The sequence below is a fragment of the Folsomia candida genome, unplaced genomic scaffold (genome assembly GCF_002217175.1).
Source record: "Folsomia candida strain VU population unplaced genomic scaffold, ASM221717v1 Fcan01_Sc015, whole genome shotgun sequence".
Lineage (NCBI taxonomy): Eukaryota > Metazoa > Arthropoda > Collembola > Entomobryomorpha > Isotomidae > Folsomia > Folsomia candida.
This window is the reverse complement of record NW_019091207.1, coordinates 3,542,634-3,567,731: the sequence shown is the minus strand read 5'-3', so window position 1 is coordinate 3,567,731 and position 25,098 is coordinate 3,542,634. Positions and strand designations below refer to the sequence as shown.

The window sequence follows — 25,098 nt, the reverse complement described above, 5'->3', positions numbered from 1 at the left end:
AAATGATTCAATCAAATTGGAAATATTCAATTGGGTACGCATAGATCGTGAAGACCCTGAAATTGAAGGATTATTGCAAGATATCGAAAAAGAAACTGATTTTGATGAAGATTTACTTCCTCAAGTTGCGGAGGGATTTGGAAAGACAGTTCTTCGACCATTGACAAAGGAATCGAAAGAGAAGCTCAAGATTTCATTGAAAATTCCAAACAATTGCAAACAATTTGTTCCTCCAAAAATTAATTAAGAGATTTGGAGAATTCTACCATCAAACGCTCGCCTCTCTGATGTGAAGAACCAACAGTTACAACATACTTTGAGCGCATCGCTAGCAGCTTTATCAAAAATTGCAAATATTGTTGTATCTCAAAAGAGGGAAATTCCTAAGGAGACAACAAATAGCATTGTAAAATTGGCCATGGATGCTGGAAACATTATTGGTGATCAAATCCAGGTCATTAATTCTAACCGAAGACAGGATGTGAAGAAGCATTTGAATCCTGAATATATGGGGATTTGTAATGCTCAGGTATAAAATTGAATAGTTTTTCTAAGATGTTAATTTTAATGGCACAAAAGGTGATGAATCTTGATGAATGGATGATAAATATTAGATTTCTCAATCTGAGTGGCTTTTTGGAAGCGACCTAAATGAAAGCTTGAAAGCATCAAAAGCAACGGCGTCTCTGATAAGGCAGACAGCAAGTCGACCACCAAACCGTTATCAGCCATACATCATGCGACCTCGTTCCAACGTCGGGTCTTTAAACTGGAATCGCCCGTTCCGTCCAAATTACCAGCGGGGGAGCGGGCAATTTCGGCAGAGTGCAGTTCATCGACCATTTCTGCAACAAAATCAGCAATACAACCAACAGAAAAATCGCAAGTTTTAAAGGTTGGTTTGAAAGCTGGTTGTTTATTCAAATTTATAGATAAGTGGCGTAATATTACTAAAGATAAATTCGTATTAGATGCTATAGCAGGATTTAAATTACCATTTATTCAAATTCCAATTCAAACTTATGAGCCAACTAATCCCAAGTTTTCCGAAAATGAGAGTTTAATAATTGATGATTGTATTAAGAAACTATTAATTACTGGTGCTGTTGTAAAATCAGACGAAGAATCGGATCAGTTTATTTCTACAATTTTTACCGTTCCCAAGCCTGACGGATCAAGACGGCCTATAATTAATCTAAAGAAATTGAATGAATATTTAGAGTCATACCATTTTAAAATGGAGAACATTAGAATTGCTGGGGAATTAGTTTCAAAGGGTTCGTTTATGGCGGTAATTGATTGTGTGGATGCATATCATTCCATTTCCATAGAAAAATCTTTTCAAAAATATTTAAAATTCAGATGGAGGGGAACATTATATAAATATACAGTTGTTCCATTTGGTTTATCTGTGGCACCAAATTAAACACTAAATTAAATAAGCCAATAGTTGCTTACTTACGTTCCAACGGAGTACTAGTAGTTTCTTATCTCGATGATATGTTGGTATTGGGCAGATCATATGATGAATGTATGTCTTCCTTAAGGAAAGTAATGTCATTGTTGGAAACTTTAGGTTTAAAAATTAATGTGGAAAAATCTCAATTAATTCCTTCACAAGTTGTTCGCTATTTAGGATTCATAATTAATTCAAGTACCATGACTTTGTCTTTGCCAGAGGAAAAATGCAATAGAGTAATTTCTAAATGTGACAAGACCGTTAATAGTTCACAAATAACAATCAGAGAATTAGCAGAATTAATTGGAACGTTAATAGCTGCAGCACCAGCAACAAAATATGGTATGTTATATACCAAACAGTTAGAGCAGGAGAAAACTTTGGCACTGGATGAATGTTGTAATAATTGGTCAGGGAAAGTAGGTTTATCGCTGGAGGCCAAGTCAGATTTGAGTTGGTGGATTCTTAACGCCGGAAAATTTTATAATAATTTGCACAAGCCCAAACCGCAATGTATTATTTAACAGATGCATCCCCCACAGGTTGGGGAGCATGGATTGAGGCGGATGGAAAAGAGATTCATGGTCACTGGTCAGGAGAATTTCTTGATTATCATATCAACGTGCTAGAGATTTGGGCCGTTTTCCTTGGCTTCAGATTTTTGATAAAAACTCGAGGAATTCATATTTTGGTTCGCACAGATAGTTCGACAGTAATGGAATACATTAATAAATTTGGAGGTTGTAGGTCAACAGGTGCACATGATGTAGCCAAGAAGTTGTGGCGCTGGGCTGAGTCGCATGATTTTACAATTGCTGCGAATTATATTAATACTAAGGACAACTATGTAGCGGATAAATTATCAAGAAAACAGAACGATTCTTCTGATTTTATGCTAAGTACTTTTTATTTTGATCGAATTTGTAGAGAATTTGGCGTTCCAGAAATAGACTTGTTTGCGTCACACGGGACGACTCAGTGTAAGAGATTCTATTCATATAAGCCCGATCCAACATCGGAAGGAATAGACGCTTTTTCGTTTACTTGGGTAGAGCATTTTTATGCTTTTCCACCATTTAATTTGGTGAATAGAGTAATCAATAAAATTATTGAGGATAAGAGCGAAGGAATTGTTGTGGTACCTGAATGGAAAAGTCAACCATGGTTTCCCTTGTTTAATAGATTAGCTGTGACACCAGTATTAAAATAGGGTCCTAATAGGAATTTGTTGTTTAATCCTAGTTACAGAGAACTACATCCGCTCAACCCCAAGTTATCATTAATGGCCGCGATCTTATCCGGGAAGCAATGCAAAAATTGAACTTACCAGAAAATGTCTTAGATATATTGAGAGCGTCAAAAGCAGAAGGGACTTGGAAACAATACGAATCAGCTTTAGGAAAATGGTCATACTTTTGTAGTCAAAAAGGATTTTCAATATGGGATGTGAATATTAGTAATTATTTTTTGTTTTTAACCGAATTGTACACAAAGGGCTTAAGTTATTATGTGTTAAATTCAACTAGGTCAGCGTTATCTTCAGTATTTGGCAGCGTTGATGGTAGTTCAATTGGAGAACATAAACTAATTGTTGATTTTATGAGAGGTGTTAGTAGATTGAGACCAGCAAGACCGAGATATGATTGTACATGGAATCCTGATCTAGTTTTAAATTATCTAAAAACATGTAATACTATGAATTTAAGAAATGTTACTTTGAAATTAGTTGCATTATTAGCTTTGTGTACAGGGCAGAGGGTGCAGACAATAAGTTGTATTATGATCAGAGATATTTTATGGAGTGATACTGTTCAGATTAGAATAACAAGTAATCTTAAAACAACTACTATAACTAGGTCAAATCCAGTGTTGATTATTCCACCCTACCATGATAAAGATATTTGTCCTGTAGAAACTTTAAGAATTTATAAGAATATGACTGAAGGTATTAGAGGAAATGAGACAAGGTTGTTTATTAGTTTAACAAAACCTCATAAAGCTGTAACTTCGCAAACTATAAGTAGATGGTTATGTAATATATTAGAGTTATCTGGGATTAATGTTAATAAGTTTCATGCTCATAGTTTTAGGCATGCGTCTGTATCTAAAGCTGCTTCAAGAGATGTTAACATTGACACAATTTTAAGACGAGTCGGATGGACCCCGTCTTCTAAAACATTTGCCTTATTTTATAAGCGTCCGTTTGAGGATAAGAATGAGTTTGGTCATGCCGTTCTTGCAATGTAATCATTTAATACAAAATTTGTGAATAAATTAATATTGTAAATTCAATTTAGTTAACCAAATTGTACTGTTTTTAATTCTAATTATTGCCTCAACGACTTGGCTTTGAATAACTACTCAACTATTACTCCGTGATGTCGGAGTAAGAGGAAGATGAGACAAAATTGTAGATTTTGTGAGACCTGCGAAGCAGGTTGATACAAAATCAGGATTTTGTGAAGCTTCCGATTACGAAAGACATCACGGCCCTCCATCCCACCCCTCATTAATCAAGTCGTTTCGGTCTTTGAAGCTATGCCGGTTGAATGGTGTGGCGTGTGCAAGTGGGTATGATGACTTTTTGGTTTTATAACTTTAAACTAGGCGGCAGGTAGTGTCTCTCCAACGTCCTGGAATCGACCACTACTCAACTATTACTCCGTGATGTCTTTCGTAATCGGAAGCTTCACAAAATCCTGATTTTGTATCAACCTGCTTCGCAGGTCTCACAAAATCTACAATCTACTTTTCGAAGTTATTAACAAAAATGAATCAAGACCTAGAGAAGTGTTAATCTGTTTTTAAAATTTAGTAGCTAAAACAACGCACTTTTATTTTGTTGGACGTTCAACTACAACATATTTTGTGATCACTAAATTTTGATATATTTCTATATATTTCCGCTTTAATAAATTTATCAATTACGATTGGCACAAATTCAGAAATTAATCCTTTAAACGGCATTCCTGAAAAGTGGGAGAAAAAATTAAATTACAAAAATCTGTAAAATATGAAAAATCTGAATAAAATAAAATTATTACCCGAGAATCCATCATGCATTTGCTGAAATCTTCGAGTTCTTTACATTCACCGGTGAATTCCTTTGGAAACTTTTTCCCAGATTTCTTAACTGTAAAAATTTAAATTACGTGTCAGACATTTGTTTCAGAAATTGAAATTATAATCCTCGGCTAGTTTTGTACGCGACAAAAAATTGCGCGAAATTCAAATTGTTTTGTCGGTTAATATTTTTTGCGTATTAAATTTAATTTGCATAAGTAAGCTATTAACTTACAGTCGGCAATGCATTTTTTGGTGTCTTCAATCCACTTGGCTTCGGTCGATGCGGAGAGTGGTTCATTCTGGTCGAACATTTCTTTAAGGTGGCTTTTGAGCTTGGGTTCGTCCAATGTTTCGTTCCTGCAGAATTTCATCTCCTCGGCAAAACAGGCTTTGAAACACTGGCAAAAAATTGATTTTGTTAAAGAAACGATGTTAAGCAACATGGTTTGGAAACCGGTGATAAAAATTTTGATAAATTGGTACCAAAAAATAATGAAATTTCAGAATTTGTGGATTTGAAGTGCAAAATCGGTTAAAATTGGCAAATTGGGTACTGGTTAAAGTAACGATGTTAAGTAATATCTTTTTGTAAACTGGTGCAAAAAGTTCGCCAAATCGGTACCAAAAAATATTGAAGTTAGAGAAATTGTCAATCTGGTTGTCAAAAATGGTCGACAGAATTTGCGAAATCTAGAAAATTTGCTACAAAAAAACTGGTAAATTTGTGAAAAGAATCATGCCCACTTTTTTAAATTGAGTTGCCCTTCAATATTAATCATAATCATACCATGAAAAGATATCAGCACCAATCTATCTCAAACTTGGAAGAAAAAAACGCTAAAGATCTTACATATTTCGCCTTAATTTTTTTGGCCTTGCAGGTTTCGATGGCTTTCTTCATGTCCTCCGTCATGACCCCGCTGAAGCCTTTGTGACACTTCCATTTGGTCAACTTTTCTTGGATAAATTCGCCATTTTGATACTCGTCCTCCATCGGCAGGGCGGATGACAAAGCGACCTAAATATTTTTTCAAAAATAAATTAGAGAAAGTGATTAATGCAAAAAAATTGGTAATTCATTACGTTTGTAACCCAGTAAACTACAATTAGTTTAAGAAGTAAAATGACACTGAGGCAATTCACGCAGTCGATCTTAACTTTTTAAACTCCGATAATTCTGTAAACTTCGAAAATTTTACGAAATATTGTAAATATTTCTGAGGAAAATTGGCTTACCAATTTTTGTAAACTTACTCAGATCAAGGGCGTTTTTTATTTTATAAAAGTTTGTAAAATTATTTTACAAAATTTACGGATTTTACAAAGTTACCAAGGCCTGCGTGAATTGCCTCACTTTCGTTCGATTGTGTGAGTTTGGAATGGTCTCAGATTTATTATTTCGTAATATTTTTAAAAATGAGTAATTTTTTTATAAGTTTATCAAGTTTACTGGGATACAAATATCCCCGTAAATAATTTATTACTTGTCTTACCAGAAGAACTACGTACGCGACAATTTTGAACATTGTTAATTTTTACGCTGGAAATTTTTACTTGTTAAAATTGGAAGATGTTCGGGACCTGAATGGCTGCAAATCAGAATCGATGTCCTTTATATAATCGTGGAGAAATTTTATGAAAGGAAATTATCGTGATTTTTATGACGGAAAGTTTGAGCGAAACATGTCACACATCCTTAGTTTTATTGGATTGTTTTCTTCTTACTGGACAAAAACAGTTAATTCGCAACTTGGGAGTACTAAGAAATGTAAAATTTGCTAAATATTTGGCAATCAATATTTGGCTGTAAACTCATCAACTTTAATAATGGTTAAATTTCTTCCAAATGTTTCGAAAACTAATATTTTTAGCAATTCTACATTTCCAGGATTTGAATTGAATTTTGATAAGTGTAGGCCAGAACTATTTATAAAACAAATTCTTGATTTTTGAAACTTGGAATTGGTTGATTTCATCACCTGATTTCCTTCGTAATTTTCATAACTTTCGGGAATTTAATGGTATAAAATGGTCGCCCATAAATAAATTTAGTTTTAATTTTTATTGAATAAAATGAATCGCGATAAATATAAGTCAAAGCTCTATTATCTACCTGTACTGACAGGGTTGAGTCGGTTATCCGAATTTTGGATAAAGTATCCATCCGAACCGAATCCGAATCATTCAGTTAGGTTTGGAGATTTTTTTGAACCGAAAAATTCGGATTCGGTTCGGATGGACATTTTTTCAGTCGAAAAATTCGGATTCGGTTCGGATGGACTCAAAACTTGGGTTTAAAACTTCTCAACTTGCAATGAAGCAAATTCACTGTTTTAGTTACCACGTAAAATGTGCAAAAAAATCCAAATTTTGGATCAAAAATCTGTTAAACTTATCCTCCGTTAAATTTATTTGGGCAAAAATCATATTCCTTAATTCTATCAAAGATCAAACATTTTGCCTCTGTTTTAAAATGGGAGCAATTTCCCTAATTCAAAACGTTATGACATTTTTTTTCTACAAAATAATCATAAAAATTGTTAATAAAAAAATATATTAAGCGTACTCTCGTCCACCCTTCGAATGTCTCGCAAATCGAGTATTGAAACATAACTTAACAAAATTTGCTAGATTTCAGAAAACTTTTGCTGAAAAACTGTAGGATTTTTTGTACCCAAATTTGCCCAGAAATTGAGCATATTTTCATTTTGCAAGATTATTTCGCACACTCTCTCTCTCTCTTTAATAAGTAAATCCTTTAGAAACAAATTAAAATACGATCACAGAATTGCTTGTACAGATTTGCAAAATTTGCACTGGAGCAAATTCATTGCAATGTTTTGTATCCCGTAAAATGTGTAAACTAATACATAATTTGATCTGTTACGTTTTAGTCCCGTCAAATTTATTTGAGCATAACAAAGCTGGACTTTGGAAAGATCAAACTTATTATGAAAACTTTAAATTGAACTATCTTATAAAATCACTTAAATTAATTAGAAGCAACGGGCAGTTGAAAAAAAATTGGCATGTAATACCACTAAATTTGGAAAAACTATTTAAATATGCTTTTTTTATGAGAAATTGAGAAATTTTCCAAACCATGTCATATTACACATCAAAGTGCTCAAGATGAAGATTAGTGAAGATTACATAATATGTAATCGTAGTGAATCGTAGTGAATCGCAGTGAAGATTACATAATATGTTTAAGGATATTATGCATAAAAGGATTATAGAAAGATTTGCCACATTTTCTATTTTGGACATTTCCGACGTAAAATTCGGTGTCCAAAACCCATTTTGGATAGCTGTTTTGAACAGTGGGTAAAACCAGGGCGAAACCATATGAAAATATTAAAGAGACGTCCATAAAAAATTAACTTTCAAATAGTATTGGATGCCAACGTGGTTTGTACCTTACAACATTACTGAAAGGCAATTCCCGTTATTACCGTGCCGGTAGAGTCACAAATGTACTCTGGTCGGTCGGTAATGATTTAATACTAGTTTTCTAAGAGTGTACGGACCTGTAACTACTCATTTAAAGTCACTTTGGCGATATACTTTAGCAGCAATAAGTGTATGTAAAAGGGATGAAACAAGCAAGATCAAAAACATTTTTAACACTGCGTGACCAATCGTGGACATTTTTAGGATAAAATTAAGGAACACTGTGATGCAGGGTACAAAATCACACAAAAGGGCAAATCAGCACCCATATTTTTAGTTTAGGATAAATAAAGACAAGTTAATAGAAATTTTAGAACGCGAATTTATTGTAACAAATTTGATTTTTGTTCTCAATTTGCAACAGTCAAATTGCAGCTTAATTTAGCGAATTTTGTCACATTTATTTGTGCCTATTTAAAATATTGAACCTTTAAGGAATTTATATTTTTAAATTTTTCCGTGGTCCGACGCCAATAATTATTATCCTGTAAAATTAAACTAGGTAAATTAGTTTAAGATAAATTAAGTCAACTATATTTTTTTGTAGTTTCACCTTTTGTACAACAATTGTATTGTACATAATTGATTGGTTTTACTTAATATGAAAGTTTTGTAATTTTTGATAAAAATTTATGTATTCTTATGAATTTTTATTGATTTAAAAAATGTATTTAACGATTAACGACTAAGGAGGAGAGCGTCACCACCTGCCCTTCACAGATCTCGATGCCCTTTGGATATGTGATAGGGTCCCATGAGTGTACTAAAACCCTGAAGTGGTTTGACTCTATGGCCACATTTGCGCCCGCCACACCCACTCAAAGGGATGAAAACCACAAAAGTTATCAACTTCAAAAATCCAATTTTGCGCGGATTTTGATAAAATTTGCATTTTTGTGATCCCAGATACTTGCCTTATAATATTCAATAGCAATCTAAAGTTTTTTGAAATTTTCGAGCTGATGAACTACTCGAAAAAATTCAAAAATTCAAAAAATTTGGGATATCTACTGGATATGATCACACAAGTATCTGGGATCACAAAAATGTAAATTTTGTCAGAATCCGAGCAAAATTGGATTTTTGGTGACATTTAAAGTACATGAAAACAGGGTTTTTTCGTGTTTTTGGCGCCTTTGAGTGGGTGTGGCGGGCGCAAATGTGGCCACGGAGTCAAACCACTTCAGGGTTTTAGTACACTCATAGGACCCTACCACATATCCAAAGGACATCGAGATCTGTGAAGGGCAGGTGGTGACGCTCTCCTCCTAAGTTCAATTAAATATTAAGTGAGTTGAATAATTTGGTAATGTTCTTTATTAAATATTTTAAATATTTTGTTCTTTATTACTTTTCCTCCGAAAAAAATGTGGCCTTCGCCCAGCCAATTTTCTCTAAAAGGTTAGCTGGCAGCTATCGTAATTTTAAGTAATATCTTAACAACTTTTGAATTTTGACACTGAAATAAATTTCTGTAATTGATAAAATAATCAAAATAGGCAATTTCCGCCAGGTAACCTTTAGAATTCCTAGGGCCACATTTTTCTCGGATGAACAGTATAGTTAAATTTGTCGCAATGCAATGCTTTTAGTATGTAAATAGACAGTAATTTTAGCATAAATATAAATACTTTCCAATATCTCTTGTTCCGCTTTCCGGAAGAGGTCCCCTTTAACTAGGCGATTTCGGATTCGACGTGAATCCACATACTTTTTTTAAAATCTTTCCTCTACCCGAAAAAGAACAGAACTTCGAGCAGAACGAAAAATGGAGCCTTCCTGAGGAACAATACAATTAGAAAATTCAAATTATTTAGATCATTCACGCAGTCCTTGGTAATTTTGTAAACTTTGTAAAATAATTTACATTGTAAGCTAATTTTCTTTAGAAACATTTGTAAAATTTTGTATAATAATGTTACAAACAAACTTTTACAAAATAAAGAGATGCCCTTGATCTGAGTAAATTTTGAGTTTAAAATCTTCCTAGACATACCTGCTTGTCGTTTGGAAAATATTTCTGGTTCCTTCTTTAGATGGTGCCAATAGTGGGAGTAACCATCAGGGCCATCCAGATTAAACTTTTTTTCATCGGTGAAGATGACTTTTCGCCACTCCTTGTCCCATGACATGTGGGTCCTGGCAAAATCCAGCCTTGCGTCCTTGTGGCGCTGTGTCAGAGGAGGCTGGGTGAGCTTTTTCCTCCACTCCAGGTCGGTATTGTTGGTCAGAGACCGATGTATGGTGTCCTTCGAGAAGTTGAAAGGCAGCTCCCTTTGAATTTCTCGGATGGAGTACTGCCCTGTAGCGGCAAGTTTCCCAATTTTTCGCTCATCCCGAGATGTGAGGATACTAGGGCGATCAATTGAACTTATTTGGAGTGCCTGATGGGTTTTTGAATTAACATAATTCGAAATAGCACTCTGAGAACACCCGAGAAATTGAGAAATTCTCGATTGAGATGCTCCCTGCTCACGAAGAAGGTCTATTTGTCCCAATTGGTACTCGGAAAGAGGCTTCCCGGTAGGCATCTTGACCAGTACTGGCATAGCAATAACTAACTGGGCGGATAGGTGAGTAATTTTGTGACTAAACTAAATTAAGTAATTAAGAAAATGCCCTATCTCTTACTTTTGAGACAGTCAGATTTGACTAATTTCAGAAGAATGACGAAATCACAGGTTATTTAAGGCGGAATTCAATGAAACTTTGTGGAGACTTTGGGTACTAAATTAGCTACAATCTATCAAAATTTGCGACGGTTTATTGAAGCAATTCACGTTGGCCTTGGCAACATTGTAAAATCCGGAAATTCTGTAAAAATTTTACAAAACTTGGATGGAAAATTAAGTAGCTCCCAATTTTTTGTAAACTTACTCAGATCAAAATCGTCTCTTTATTTTGTAAAAGTTTACAAAATTATATTACAAAATTTACCGATTTTACAAGTTACCAAAGACTGCGTGAATTTCCTCAATATTTATGAAGTTACAAAGTTAATTATGGGAATTTAAATAGTTTGATTTTTCTTTTAGCGACGCCCCTGACACAGACATCACCAGTAAACCGGGTAAATATTTTAAGTGCTCCCGGTCGGCCTAGATTAAAGAAGGCTACCACGGGTACGCGATTCGGGAGGACAATTCCGAAGGGGTAACTTTTCTGAGTAGAAAAATAGGCTACAATGGGAAAACCTTGTACAGCAAGATTTTCATTTATGCCGCCGTAATCGATGGCACGCCGATTAAGGACCGCGTCCTACGGGAACATAAAGGCAAAACCATCGACATCGATTTAAACTGCAAATAGGGGGAGAAATGAACTTTTGAATAAAAGCACGCAGTCCTTGATAACTTTGTAAAATCAGTAAATTTTGTAAAATAATTTTATAAAATAAAGATGTGAACAAGTTTCAAAAAATTTGTAAGCTCATTTTCCTCGGAAACATTTTTAAAGTTTTGTAAAAGTTGTCAGATTACAGAATCTACGAATCTTAACAAGGACTGAATTGACTTTATATGAACGTGCAAAATATAAAATTTAAAAATGTGATTAATAAATTTATTGAATTATATTTGCATATCGAATTTGAGTTATTTTTTGTATCAAAGTCGGTAGCCTGCTCATATGTAAATTATTGCATCATTTAAAATAAAACTCTGTTGCATGTTTTTTAAACAAAATTTTAATCGTTTGTGCCAAAACATTTATTTTTTGAGGTCTTCATCGGGGAAAATTTTCGTTCAAAATGGACAGTGGTTGATTTTAACCAGGCAATTCACGCAAGCCTTGGTAACATTGTAAAATCCGTAAACTCTGTAAACTTTTACTGCAAAATTTTACAAAATTCTACATTTCTAAGGAAAATTAGCTTACAATTGTTTTGGTTACAAAAATAAATTAAAATTACATAAAAATTAACAAAAAATTTAAATAAACAAGGTCCCTAAAAAGGGGAAATCTTAGTGAAGGAGTGCAATCACAACTAATAAATAAAATTAGATTGGAGAATTTTTGCATCACCGCTCTCGATACTATTTTTACTGGATGCAGTATAAATTTTTCTTTGCATATGCATGAATTGTTAGTTTAATTGAATAAATTGAGGAAGAAATACATTTTTACTGTGTAGTGAACGAGAAGTGGGTTAAATTAACTGAGGTAGATATGTAAGATATAATGACTAAATAATTATGAGCTACGTATTTGTTTAAAAAAATATACAAATTTCAATTTCATATATTAATTTGGCTACTCTATGCAAAATCATCGAACCTTTTGAGGGAGCAAGTGTTCTATTTAAACGATTAATTCTTCCAGTAAAAATGGTACCGAGAGCGGTGATGCAAAAATTCTCCAATCTAATTTTATTTATTAGTTGTGATTGCACTCCCTCACTAAGATTTCCCCTTTTTAGGGACCTTGTTTATTTATAACTTTTAATTGGGTAATTAGATTGCCCATTGGATAACTGCATTGCACTACCCCTTTTCAGTAGTTTGATGCGGAATAATTTTATTAAATGCTGGGTGTTTAAAATTGAATAAATCCGTTATTTCTTAACCGATTTATATCATTTTGGTCAAAATGTCCGGCCTAGATTACTAAACACCTGATCTGGAGGTGCAAACCCAACAACAACAATTTCACGCAGTTTACCAAGCATGTTACAGAAACGACTAGTTGTGCTGTTTACAGTTTTGAATGTAATTTGTTTTCAATTTATTAGTCTTGCGTCGTTGTCAATGGCAATGATTCGTAGCACGAGCAGGAATTTCTGAGCTTCAAATTGGAATAACTAAGCCAATTCTTAACAGATTTTGATATATTTATGCTTTAAATTTTCGGGATAAACTGCCCTACAATTCGTGGGTATCAAACTGTTGATAACGTTTGCTAGTAACTAGCAATAATTACAAATGTGTTTCTAAGGCTACATTTTTGCCCATAATTCCGGTCAAGATCACGTAATCGCTTAGTCGGATCAGATCCCATTTCTATATTATGCAACAATAATCGGTGCAAAATTTCATCAAAATCGGTTGAGAAATGACTGAGATATCGCAGATGGTCACTTTTTTGGGGTGGGTCAAATTCATACTTAGTAATTTTTTTCGTTGTTAGGTATTTGCCTCACTAAGAAAAACCAATATTTTCCGATAATACTAAACCGAAACTACATATTTAATTGTCCATTGTTGTCCGGAAGTGCGCAATCTAAGCAAATTCATTCATATTATTGAACCGTTCAACTAATTTCATTCATTTGTCAGAACACAAAGTAAGCGAAAGAAATGTCGTCACCCTTCCACTCCATCGTTATCTTACTAATTTTATCAATTTCGTCCTCAACAGCCGAAAATGTAACGCAATTTGCAAAGGTAGTACATATTGCATGATTTACTCGAAAAATTTTCTGAATTTCTTACCTCAAAAATTAGGCAAAAAAATTATCTTACTCCAGATCTAGAAAATTTATTATAATTATAGAACTCTGTAAAATGTTCGGACCTAGAGAAAATTGGAAGTATTCATTACGAAGCATGATCGTATCGCAGCATAATTTTGAAGAAAATTTTGCGACCTAAATATCGAGGGTATTCATTACGAGTTCGCAAAGATTTTAGCTGGAAAATTCATCAGCGAACGTGTGCGAATCCAAGGCTAGTATTTAGTTTGCAATTTTTTTTTCAAAATTCTGTTACGAACATAATGTTACGAACATACGAACTCGTAATGAATACACTCAGGCTTGGGTAAGTTCGCAAATGAATTTCCAACCCAAAATTCAACATTCATTCAAAATTCAGATTTGTCTGAGAACTTTATTTTTACCCAACGATGCTAACTCGCAATGAATACCCCATTTTTTACTGGTGGTTCACACTTTGGAAAATTTTAAATTTTTGAAATACAAAATTTAACAAAAAAAATTCTCAAGATATTTTGATTTATTTTTTAGCCCTGTCGAAAAGAGCAAGAACCCTGCAAAACCTTGGAAGATTGTTGTTCCGCACAGGAAGCGGGGGTTTCAAGTCACTTCAAATATCGCAAATGCCGGGCGGCAGCTAAATACTACTGGAAGGCGAAGGAAGGAAAGTGCTCCTACATCCGGGAAAATACCCGCATGGATTACGTCGATATTGGATCCGGGGCTTGTGCCGCGTGGGGTGTGGCGTGCAAAGTGGAGTACGATTGCTGCGCCCATATGAGCTGTGCCGGTTCCAGGTGCACGTACGATTACGGGTATGACGAGCAAGTCGCCATGGCAGAATTGACGAAAAAAGGACATTTTAAATTTGAAGGGAATAACAAACCGTATCATCATTTTATTGAAGATGGGGTTAAAATTCCTGTTAATTAAGGAGCTTTTTTGAGGGGGATTAATTGTATATAATAAAAGAGTCTAAAATCAAAATTATTACAAATATTTTTTTTCAGACAAACTGGCAAGTTTTTATCGGAAACTTATAGTTCATTAAAAACAATTTAATCCAGCTTTTAAAAAATAAAAATAAAAGTATTTCGCCATTAAAAAATATTGAGCATTGGTTTAATACATTTAGTTAAAATAGATTTAAAGAAAATCTTGCTCGCAGTGTGTAGGGATGTGCCGTCATGATATGTCATTGGCAAATTGGCATATTGACATGTCAGAAATGTCAAATTTGTCAGACATTTAAAATTTGTGACAAATATGACAAGTTCAAATTCTCATAAATGTCCAATTTGTCTGTCATGCTGGTCAGAAATGTGCAGTTGTTTTTCAAGTTGAACCCTTTATTTCGAAAATATGAATTTTTAAAAACTAAAATGGAATAAAATGATTTGCATAAATATGCATTAAATAGACATCATATGGCGCACATTTGAAAATAATTCCTGACACGGCACGAGACAAGTTCCAAGCGTCGAATTACCGTCCAATTGACAAAAAAACGTTGCATAACTTTACCAGGAAGCTGTAAACATTTCGGTATGTATGTTGGGCCGGATGGGTTTGATAACTATAAATTTTAAACAAAGGGTAAACATATGTATCTAATATACACGCAAGTTACATAATTTGTTACTGAATTTTAATATTTATTATTGAGTCTTGTACGGGGATGTAAAAATAAGAAAATTGCTAAATTTTTCAAATTACATCAATTTAAAAAAATCGAATGCAACTTCTGGAAGTCGGGAGGTCCTATTTTTGGTCGGAAACGGAGGCACTGTAAGCAGAGTTGACTTTTTCTGAACCATCCCAATCCGAATTTACGGTTAAGAAAATACACATCCGAACCGAATCCGAATTTTCCGGTTGAAGTCAAAATTTGAGACGGATAAGCTCCATAAGACTAAAAATACTAAAATATTATTTATGCAATCATTTTCCGTCGCGAATAAATGAAATTACGCAGTTTAAGCTGAATTGCGTCATCCAAACTTATTTTGTGCAAAAATTGTTATTCATGACGTAATGTTTTTAGTCATCTTTTCATACATACGGCATTTTCGGTACATGTTTTTCTTGTTTATCATTACCAACTGTATGACAGCTTGGGGTATTCAACCTTATCAAAAATTCAGAAACAAATTTCCGCTTTCAAAAGGTATCACTCAGACAAAAGGTGCATTTTTTTCAAAGATTTAAATAGCAAATTGCTGAATTTATGAATTATTTATATTCCAAAATTGTACTTCCGACATTTGCTAAATAATTAAATTGAATAAATAAATATTCTCTTTATGAATGCATGTATCAAGTCTGGTTGAACTTATGTAAGTTCAAAGTCAGGCGTACATATAATGATAAAAAATAAGCCTTCAAAATAATCCCAATGCCGACAACAACATGTAAATGCGTCATGAAGCATCCGTAATATTTTTGTATAAAAGAATTTATACAAATCAATTTTTACAGCAGATTTGTTAAAATTGAGGAGAAAGTGCTAAATAAAAATTAATATTGATTTTTTGCAAGTTTTTATCCATATCAAAATGCGAAAGAAATACGATTTGCTAATTTTTGTAGTTTATATCATCTTCTCCATTAATTTATTTGCTCGACCAACAGGTAATTTCTTTAACAAGGACGCAATTTTTTATGGATTTTTAAACATTTTAATTTGAAGAGAAAATTCACGCAGTCCTTGATAACTTTGTAAAATTTGTAGGTTTTGTAAAATAATTTTACAAACTTTTTAGAAAATAAAAAGAAGCCCTTGATCTGAGTAAGTTTACAAAAACTTGCAAGCTAATTTTCCTCAGAAATATATGTCAAATTTTGTAAAAGTTGTAAGTTTGGAGAATTTACGGAATTTATAAAGTTACTAAGGCCGGCGTGAATTTCTTCAAAAACTAAATTTTGATACCAATTTGCATTTACGTATTTATTAGCTCACCCTGCGTAGCATGAGAGCTATTGAATTCCTCTTGTCCGTCTGTCTGTCCGTCTGTTAACGAGTTTTTTGCATCAATTGATGCTATTTAAAAATCCCCTTGACCATTATTGGATAAGTTCGGCGCACCATTGGTATCGAATAATCCGTGGCGTAAATGGTGCGAATTAATTGTGCAAGTTCATCGAGATAGGACTATAATTATGGAATAAGTAGCACCATTAGTACCGAGCAATTGGTTATTAAAAATGATGCGTAACAATTGGGCCCTTTATTTACCCCAAAAATCAATGAGGCGTAACAATTGGACCATCTAGTTCCCCCAAAAATCTGTTCTATTTGTTCGATTTTTCTGCACCATTGACGCTAAAATATATAAATTTTATAATAAATAATTGGGAAAGGGATGCCATACGCACCAATGATGCAGAATGTCGGGATAAGGAACCATACAATTTTTTCAAAGTTTTCAAAATTATGTATCCCGTTTGTCGCTAATGTTCCACTAGTGGTGCAAACTATTTTCGTTTTTTTTTATTTTTCCGTTTATATTACACCATTGGTGCAATAATCTATGAGAGTTATAATCTATTTTGTCGCCTTATTCCGTACCTTTGGTGGAAAGTTATATGGAAATCATTATGACAGAGTGAGCTACTTCTAACGTTACTACGGTCTGTCCGTCTGTCTGTCTGTCTGTCTGTCCGTCTGTTAACGAGTTTTTTGCATCAATTGATGCTATTTAAAAATCCCCTTGACTGGCGCACCATTGGTATTGAACAAACCGAATCGAATTTTTTAATAAATTAATAGCACCGTTGACATCTAACAATCGGTAACACAAAATGATGCGAAATAATTGGGAAGGGGGATGCAAAACGCACCAATAGTGCAAAATATCAGGGAAAAATGGTCATACAATTTTGACAAAGGTTTCAAAATTATGTAGCCCGGATAGTCGCTAATGCTGCAGTAATGGTGCAACGGCTAGCCGTTTTTGTTGCACCATGGGTGCAAGCATATATACGAGTTATGATCTATTTTGCCGGCTTATTCCGCACGTTCGGTGCAAAGTTCTGTCTAATCATCATGACAGGGTGAGCTACTTCTAACGTTACTACGGTTTTTTTTTTTTAGAATCGCAAGCGAATGGTGAATCTTGTACCTGGCTTGGAGAAAAGCTACCGATAATGAAATGTCTGAACAATTGTGTTAGTGAAGCGCTCACATTTCCGCGAGCGACTTGCGACGCAGGATTAATTTGTTGCGCGTTCGGGAGGACGTGATCAATCAATAAAATATCTAATATTAAAAATTTTGTTAAATAAAGTTATAATTGTGAAGAAATCCAAGTAAAAATTGTGTATTGCTTTCTTCAAATTTCGAAGTTATATACATATACAACTCTACCTTTTTTACCAAATAATTTTAACGGATTAAAAATAAAGCAACAATTAAAATATTTCCTAAATCTTAAGGTTGCATAGGATGTGTCATGGATTTGTAATCTCACTCCACCCCTGCTTAATTTACTTAAAATTTCTAAAGTTGCATAAATTTTACGAGTTTTGAAATAAATGCGACTTTTCATACTTTAATCTCCAGTTAATTTTTGGCACTTCGAAATTATCGAATTGAAAAAAAATATCAAATTCATTTTCTACCAAAATTTATGTAGCAAAAAATGGCACGTAAATTGGTAAATAAATTAGTTACGATTGAGTAAGGGTAATGAATAAGAATTTCGCGGATATTACTGTTTCCACACTTGTAAAGCATCCGGTAGAGTCACATATGTACCCCGTACTGGTATTGATTTGGTAATAATTCCTTACTTGATTGGTTACAGTTTGATTCTGAGTGGTAGCGATTTCATTACCACAACAACTATGCCGTAACGATCGATATTACCGATTCCGGCAGAGTCATATATGTACATACTCCGTCGGGTAATAATTTGCAATGATTCAATACCAGTTGCCTAAAAGTGCATGTGGTGACAAATTATATTCCATGGAGTAGAGTGGTTCTGCAAGAAGATAACGATTTGTTAAACGGTATTTTGAGTGTACTACACTCTAAGAAACTCGGTAACTAAGTTATTACCAGACGGAGTATCTATGTGACTCTACCGCATGGTAATTAATTTCTTATTGAGTGGTAGACATTTTGCTAAAAAACCGGTAATAACCCTGGATTTAAATAAAAATACAAAAAAATACAAAATACAAAAATACAATAACCCTGGTCGCGAAATTTGAAAATATTAGTAACTAATTTTCTACTACTCAATAATAAATTAATTACTATGCGGTAGAGTCCCATAGATACTCCGCCTGGTAATAACTTAGTTACCGGGTTTCTTAGAGTGTAAATATAGCGAATACCAACCATGATACACTAAATCATCAACAAATGCCGTCTCGTGTTTACTGAAAGATAATCTTATGCGAATTTTTTAAGTATTTTTTTTGCTGTGAACAAGGCTAGATTAATAAAGTGAGCCCAATTTAGTCCAATCTTCTAATAAGTAAATTCATTCATTGATCCAGTTTACCACTTGACCTGAAAGTGGTTGCACTGCACCTCGTGCCGAACTTGGCTTGACATTGAATAAATTGTAAAGTATAAAAATCCACTAAAAAAATTTTCCACTACGAAATATAAGTATTTCCTAAAAGGGTTAGATATGCATAAATTTTCAATATTATGTATTATTCTCCAAGTTTGGATCTCGGGAGGTTTAGGTAACAAAAAAACAATTTTTTGATACAATTTTTAGTTAATTTGCGTAAATTTACAGATTTTTAAATACTTTATTTCATCCTCATATGCAGCTCCCAATTCGATTTTTTAATTGGCTAATTAAATATAGCACAATGGCAATTTAAAATTTTGAATTCTAACCACCACATGACGATGAAGTTTAATATAATTTTCGTAATTTGCTACAAAAAAGTTTTTAAGCAAAGTTAGAAATGATTTCTTAGAAATTAAAAGCTTTTGGCAAGCAAAATGAAAGCTCAAGAAATAATGAAGCAATTCACGCTGTGCTTGGTAACTTTGTAAAATTCGTAAATTTTAAATAATTTTACAAATTTTTGCTAAATAGGAAGACATCTGAGCAAGTTTACAAAACTTTGTAAACCAATTTCCCTCAGAAATATTTGTACGTAAAACTTATGAGAGTTTGTAAGTTTACGGATTTTATCAATTTTACGAGTTATAAAGGACTGCGTGAATAACTTTAATATTTGTTATATTTATTGTGAGAATAGTATGTAAAAATTAGCAAATTTAACTTTTAGTAAACTAGCCATAGATAGATACCAAGTCTTGAAATCTATATGTAAAACTGGTCGGAGAGGGTACGCTGTGAGACCTCCGTTGTTAGTTTATTCTGAATCACAAAAAATCACTAAATAAACACTTACCATGCAAAAATACGCACTGAGACTGAAAGTCTGCTGGGCCAAATTCTGCAAAATATTGAACATTTCAAAGTTAACCACATACTTTGGCAAAATAAAATAATAAATAGAATCGATTTTGCTACTCCATTTTTTAAAAAGAAAATCTAAACGAACTATCAACATTTTTAAATATTTAGAAGTGAAATGAATATTGTTTTAGCCAATTTTGAATGAAGATCTATCTTCTTACGAGTTCATTTATGGTTGATAATTTGAGTGCAATGTCCACCATGACGGGTTCCTGCGTGAAATTATGGGCACTACCTTTACGCCCCGTGGGTGGCAGCATGTCCAACTTGTAGCCATTTTCGGTACTGTCGCCAATCAATTTTTTAATATAGTCTTCTTCAACGCTGGCTGAAATAGAAATTATTTTCTCCATTTGTAACATAAAAAGTTGGCAAATTAACAAAATTGTGGCAATTCAAGCAGTAACTTGCAAAATTCGCACGTGCGAGACGATAGGTTGGCAAAGAAGGAAAGAGTAAGAAAAAATGACAATTTCTACTGTTCATCCGAGAAAAATTTGGCCTTCGCCCAGCCAACTTTCTCTAAAAGGTTAGCTAGCAGCTATCATAATTTTAAGGAATAGCAACTTTTGAATTTTGACACTGAAATAAATTTCTGTAATTGATAAAATAATTAAAATAAACAAATTCCGCCAGGTAACCTTTTAGAATTTCTAGGGCCACATTTTTTTCGAATGAACAGTACTGTCAGCAGGCAAGTAAAAGTCAGGCGTAAAAGGAGATGGGCGATCCATGAAAAGGTCACCCACACAGCACGTAACAAAAAAATTAGTACCTTAATCCAGTGAGGGGTCGGGTTTATTCCGCTGGGAATTGAAAGTTGACAATGTGTACAATATGTGTGCCAATTTTTTAAACTCAGTCACTACAAACAATGCAGAAAACAAGGGATTTCGGTGGAACTAGATTTCGGGCTGGCGGAGGAAGCAAGGTTATTTGGTTGGGAACGCGGAGGGCTACACTAAATATTATTTAACACCACTTTATTTTTGTTTTGACGTACAACTTATACAAAATTGAATGACTTTTACGTCAAAATAGAAATAAACTGGTGTTAAATAATATTTTATTATTGTAGCCTTGCGCGGCGCGATCGCCAAATCACGCCTCTTCTCCTCCGCCAGCCCGAAATCTAGTTCCACCGAAATCCCTTGTTTTCTGCAATGTTTGTGGTGAATTGGTGATGTAGTTTTTAAAAAATTGACACCCATATGGTACACGTTGTCAACTTTCAATTCCCAGCACAATAAACCCGATCCCTCCTTAAATTCGACTAAATCGTTTTCAACTTATCAAGCAAACAAACGTATAAAAATTAATGAGTTTTACCCCTTAATAACAGGTCACATAGGTCAGATATCGAAAAATTTTATGGGAAAAATAATTTTCTATTATTTTTTTTCTAAATACTGGCAAAGTTTGAATTGTTTTTACGTGCTATCTGGGTGACCTTTTCATGGATCGCCCATCTCCTTTTACGCCTGACTTTTACTTGCCTGCTGACAGTACTGTTCATTCGAAAAAAATGTGGCCCTAGAAATTCTAAAAGGTTACCTGGCGGAATTTGTTTATTTTAATTATTTTATCAATTACAGAAATTTATTTCAGTGTCAAAATTCAAAAGTTGCTATTCCTTAAAATTATGATAGCTGCTAGCTAACCTTTTAGAGAAAGTTGGCTGGGCGAAGGCCAAATTTTTCTCGGATGAACAGTAGAAATTGTCATTTTTTCTTACTCTTTCCTTCTTTGCCAACCTATCGTCTCGCACGTGCGAATTTTGCAAGTTACTGCTTGAATTGCCACAATTTTGTTAATTTGCCAACTTTTTATGTTACAAATGGAGAAAATAATTTCTATTTCAGCCAGCGTTGAAGAAGACTATATTAAAAAATTGATTGGCGACAGTACCGAAAATGGCTACAAGTTGGACATGCTGCCACCCACGGGGCGTAAAGGTAGTGCCCATAATTTCACGCAGGAACCCGTCATGGTGGACATTGCACTCAAATTATCAACCATAAATGAACTCGTAAGAAGATAGATCTTCATTCAAAATTGGCTAAAACAATATTCATTTCACTTCTAAATATTTAAAAATGTTGATAGTTCGTTTAGATTTTCTTTTTAAAAAATGGAGTAGCAAAATCGATTCTATTTATTATTTTATTTTGCCAAAGTATGTGGTTAACTTTGAAATGTTCAATATTTTGCAGAATTTGGCCCAGCAGACTTTCAGTCTCAGTGCGTATTTTTGCATGGTAAGTGTTTATTTAGTGATTTTTTGTGATTCAGAATAAACTAACAACGGAGGTCTCACAGCGTACCCTCTCCGATTTTGGATCAAATTAGTGTCAATCGATGACAAATTTAATTAGTACAAAATTTGCAAAAGACACGATTCCCCCATGGGCACGTTTAGCGCAGATATTTGCATCCAAAGAGGAGAAAATGGCAGTAAATTTGGAAAGTGTACAATTTGTCGTCCTTTCTCCTCTGCCAAATTCTCCTCTATATCTGTCAAACGTGCCCACTGGGATATCGTGTCTTTTGCAAATTTCCCACTAATTAAATTTGTGATCGATTTACACTACTTTGGTCAAAATCGGTCTAGAGCATACACTGGGAGACCTCCGTTGTCATATGAAATACCACAAAGGAAGATGTTACTTATCTTATTAACTGATTAAATTAACTTGATTTCTCAAAAACAAATACAGACGCCGAAGTCTAGACAAAATAATCAAAAGTCGTTCAATTTCTTAAAGTTTATGAACCATTTGAACCTCATTTTTCTTGGATCTTCACTCTTAAAATAAAAAAAATATATCGCAAGGAATCTGAGCTCAGCAATAAATACGTTTCATAATTTTCTTAACAGTTCTGGAACGATTCAAGGTTACAATGGCAACCGGACGTGTCCACGCCACGCCATGGACAAGGTAGCGATGTCACGACCGTAAACATAGCTCCGACCCACATCTGGACGCCAAACATCGCGCTGGCAAACAGTTATGAGGCGGGTTTCAACACAAATATGGAGAAGGCCAAGAAAACTTCCTTGGTGACGGTTTCTTCCCTCGGAACGGCGGACTGGTGTCCTCAAGTCCACCTTAAGGTAACAGATACATTTGGAATTTGGGTGGCCAAAGTTAGTTTTCGACAAGGTAAAACATTGATGCAATACAGGCAGGCCTTGTATGTAACTTTGTAAACCCCAAAAATTCTGTAAACTTATAAAATTTTACAAATATTTCCAAGGAAAATTAGCTCACAAATTTGTGTAGACTTACTCAGGTCAAGGGCGTCATTTTATTTTGTAAAATTATGTTAGAAAAATTACCAATTTTACAAGTTACCAATAACTGCGTGAATTATTGCATAATTATTTTTTATGTGAGAATTAGACGCCGTATTTACTTTTTAAAGTAACATATTAAGCATTATTTTGGTTTACAATCAGGTAAAAAACAATTCAGTGGTATAACTGCCTTGTGTTTTTGGTGCTTGTCCAAGGTCTGAATGACCACGACAATTTAAAATCAGGCGCAAATTTTATTCATGACACGTGTGTATTTAATTGAGATTTATAATTTTTTGCTCTCCATATCAGTCTCACTGTACGATTGACGTGACCTACTACCCGTGGGACCAGCAGATCTGCGTACTCAAATTTTTGTCGCTTGACTACAATGGAAACCAGCTCCAATTCTCGCTTCATAACAAGGACCGTTCGGCCGATCTGAGTGAGATGTATTTATCAGGTAAAAGAAATTGTGATGAATCATTATCAAATTATGTATGCGTCACTCCAGAGTTGAGCCGGTTAAATTTCGGGTAAATTGCATATTAAAACGGAATCCGAATCATTATATTCAGTTATGTTCAGCCGAATTCGGTTCGGATAGATGAGACAAAATTTTACCCGGATACTGACTGAAGCAACTCACGCAGTCCTTGGGAACTTTGTAAAATCTGTGGGTTTTTTTTTGGGTAAAATAGTTTTACAAAATGAAGAGAAGCCCTTGATCTGAGTAAGTTTACAAAAATTTGGGAACTAATTCTCCTCAGAAATATTTGTACAATTTTGTAAGTTTACGGATTTTATAAAGTTACCAAAGCCTGCGTGATCTTCCAAATTTACATGCGCACTCCTTATGGTTTAAAGTCCTTACAAATAATCTCTCAATTTTATTTTAAAGTCTACTTCGACGTTATCGAAGCCCCCGCGTATCTCAACCAGTACACCGATGGGCCCTATCTGGAGCAGGACGCCACCTTTTACGTGACCCTTAGACGACGCAGCGGGGGACTAAGTCCCGCCCTTTGGCTGGTCCTTTCTCTCAACGTGTTAACCTGTCTGTCCATCCTGACGTGTCTTCTTCCCTCAAAAAATAGGGAGATGAGATCACTGCTCGTGACCATTTCCGGGATGGGCGTCCTGCTTATATTTTACCGCGTTATGGAAACCCTACCACCGACCAGCCTCGTGCTTCCGATGATTGTGAAGTACATCCTGTTTTCACTGGGGGTCATTTTGACCGCGTTTGTTGGAAATCTCGTCACCGCGAATATTTATGAGGGAATGAATTTGTTTGGAAAAAAGAGTTCGGATAAGGAGGGTAATTTAGAGAGGAGACTAAAAATAGGGAATATTTTGGATATGATTTTCTTTTTTGGATTGGGGGTGGTTTGGATAATTGGAAATTTGTGGGTTTTTAAGGCAGGGTTTCCATATTGAGGACGAATGATAATTTGGCATGAAATAAAATTTGGTTTGAAACAATATTATCTGTGAGCAATGAGATAATTCACGTAGGGTTTGGTAACCGTGTAAAACCTATAAATTCAGTAAACTTATAAGCTTTTACAAAAATATTTCTAAGGATAATTAGTGTACAAATTTTTGTAAACTAATTCGGATCAAGGGCGTCGTTTTATTGTGTAAAATTGTGTAACATACAAAGTTACAAAGTTACTAAAGACTGCGTGAATTGTCGCAATTTCTTATGTTTACAATATTGTGGCACGTTACATTTAATTACATGAAATAAATATTTATAGGATAAATACACAAATTATTAAGTTTTTTAGTTTATTTCTAAGATAGCATTTTAACGTAATTATGTACGTATTTAGCCATTTTTTGTAAAATTTTGTGAAATTCAGATTATTTACAAAATTACAAAACATCCATTCATCACCAAATTAATGCATTTTCTGGGAAAACAATG

The 25,098-nt window shown here is 34.1% G+C and overlaps 3 protein-coding genes and 1 long non-coding RNA gene across 4 annotated transcripts; 3 read left to right on the top strand and 1 right to left on the bottom strand.

Annotated features, from left to right (window-relative positions):
- Positions 1–4,407: 4,407 nt before the first annotated feature.
- Positions 4,408–6,102, bottom strand: LOC110856415. Its single transcript, XM_022104902.1, has 4 exons — positions 6,019–6,102; positions 5,376–5,543; positions 4,758–4,923; positions 4,408–4,592 (listed from the first exon to the last, which is right to left on the bottom strand). The coding sequence occupies exons 1-4, from the start codon at positions 6,049–6,051 to the stop codon at positions 4,408–4,410; spliced, it is 552 nt and encodes a 183-aa protein (XP_021960594.1). The 5' UTR covers positions 6,052–6,102.
- Positions 6,103–13,251: 7,149 nt separating this feature from the next.
- Positions 13,252–14,354, top strand: LOC110856418. The gene is made up of 2 exons (XM_022104903.2): positions 13,252–13,359; positions 13,941–14,354. Exons 1-2 carry the CDS (start codon positions 13,273–13,275, stop codon positions 14,340–14,342), a joined length of 489 nt encoding a protein of 162 aa, XP_021960595.1. The 5' UTR covers positions 13,252–13,272; the 3' UTR covers positions 14,343–14,354.
- A 1,517-nt stretch (positions 14,355–15,871) lies between these two features.
- LOC110856282 lies at positions 15,872–17,745 on the top strand. Its single transcript, XR_002548560.2, has 2 exons — positions 15,872–16,040; positions 17,503–17,745. It is a non-coding gene; the product is annotated as an uncharacterized LOC110856282 (long non-coding RNA).
- Positions 17,746–18,906: 1,161 nt separating this feature from the next.
- Positions 18,907–24,942, top strand: LOC110856402 (acetylcholine receptor subunit beta-like 1). Its single transcript, XM_022104889.2, has 6 exons — positions 18,907–19,112; positions 21,730–21,896; positions 22,081–22,125; positions 22,746–22,982; positions 23,478–23,628; positions 24,067–24,942. Exons 1-6 carry the CDS (start codon positions 19,055–19,057, stop codon positions 24,603–24,605), a joined length of 1,197 nt encoding a protein of 398 aa, XP_021960581.2. The 5' UTR covers positions 18,907–19,054; the 3' UTR covers positions 24,606–24,942.
- The last annotated feature ends 156 nt before the right edge of the window (positions 24,943–25,098 follow it).

What these genes read in the sequence shown, in the direction of transcription:
- LOC110856415 (XM_022104902.1), bottom strand. Translation starts at nt 6,051, where the DNA reads ATGTTCAAAATTGTCGCGTACGTAGTTCTTCTG. An exon ending in TCGCGTACGTAGTTCTTCTG is followed by an intron (nt 5,544 to 6,018) that starts GTAAGACAAGTA and finishes AAAAATATTTAG; the next exon opens with GTCGCTTTGTCATCCGCCCT. An exon ending in CAAAAAATGCATTGCCGACT is followed by an intron (nt 4,593 to 4,757) that starts GTAAGTTAATAG and finishes AAATTTTTACAG; the next exon opens with TTAAGAAATCTGGGAAAAAG.
- LOC110856418 (XM_022104903.2), top strand. Translation starts at nt 13,273, where the DNA reads ATGTCGTCACCCTTCCACTCCATCGTTATCTTACTAATTTTATCAATT. An exon ending in ATGTAACGCAATTTGCAAAG is followed by an intron (nt 13,360 to 13,940) that starts GTAGTACATATT and finishes TTTATTTTTTAG; the next exon opens with CCCTGTCGAAAAGAGCAAGA.
- LOC110856402 (XM_022104889.2), top strand. Translation starts at nt 19,055, where the DNA reads ATGCATAAATTTTCAATATTATGTATTATTCTCCAAGTTTGGATCTCG. An exon ending in TCAGTGCGTATTTTTGCATG is followed by an intron (nt 22,126 to 22,745) that starts GTAAGTGTTTAT and finishes TTTTCTTAACAG; the next exon opens with TTCTGGAACGATTCAAGGTT. An exon ending in GTCCTCAAGTCCACCTTAAG is followed by an intron (nt 22,983 to 23,477) that starts GTAACAGATACA and finishes TCTCCATATCAG; the next exon opens with TCTCACTGTACGATTGACGT.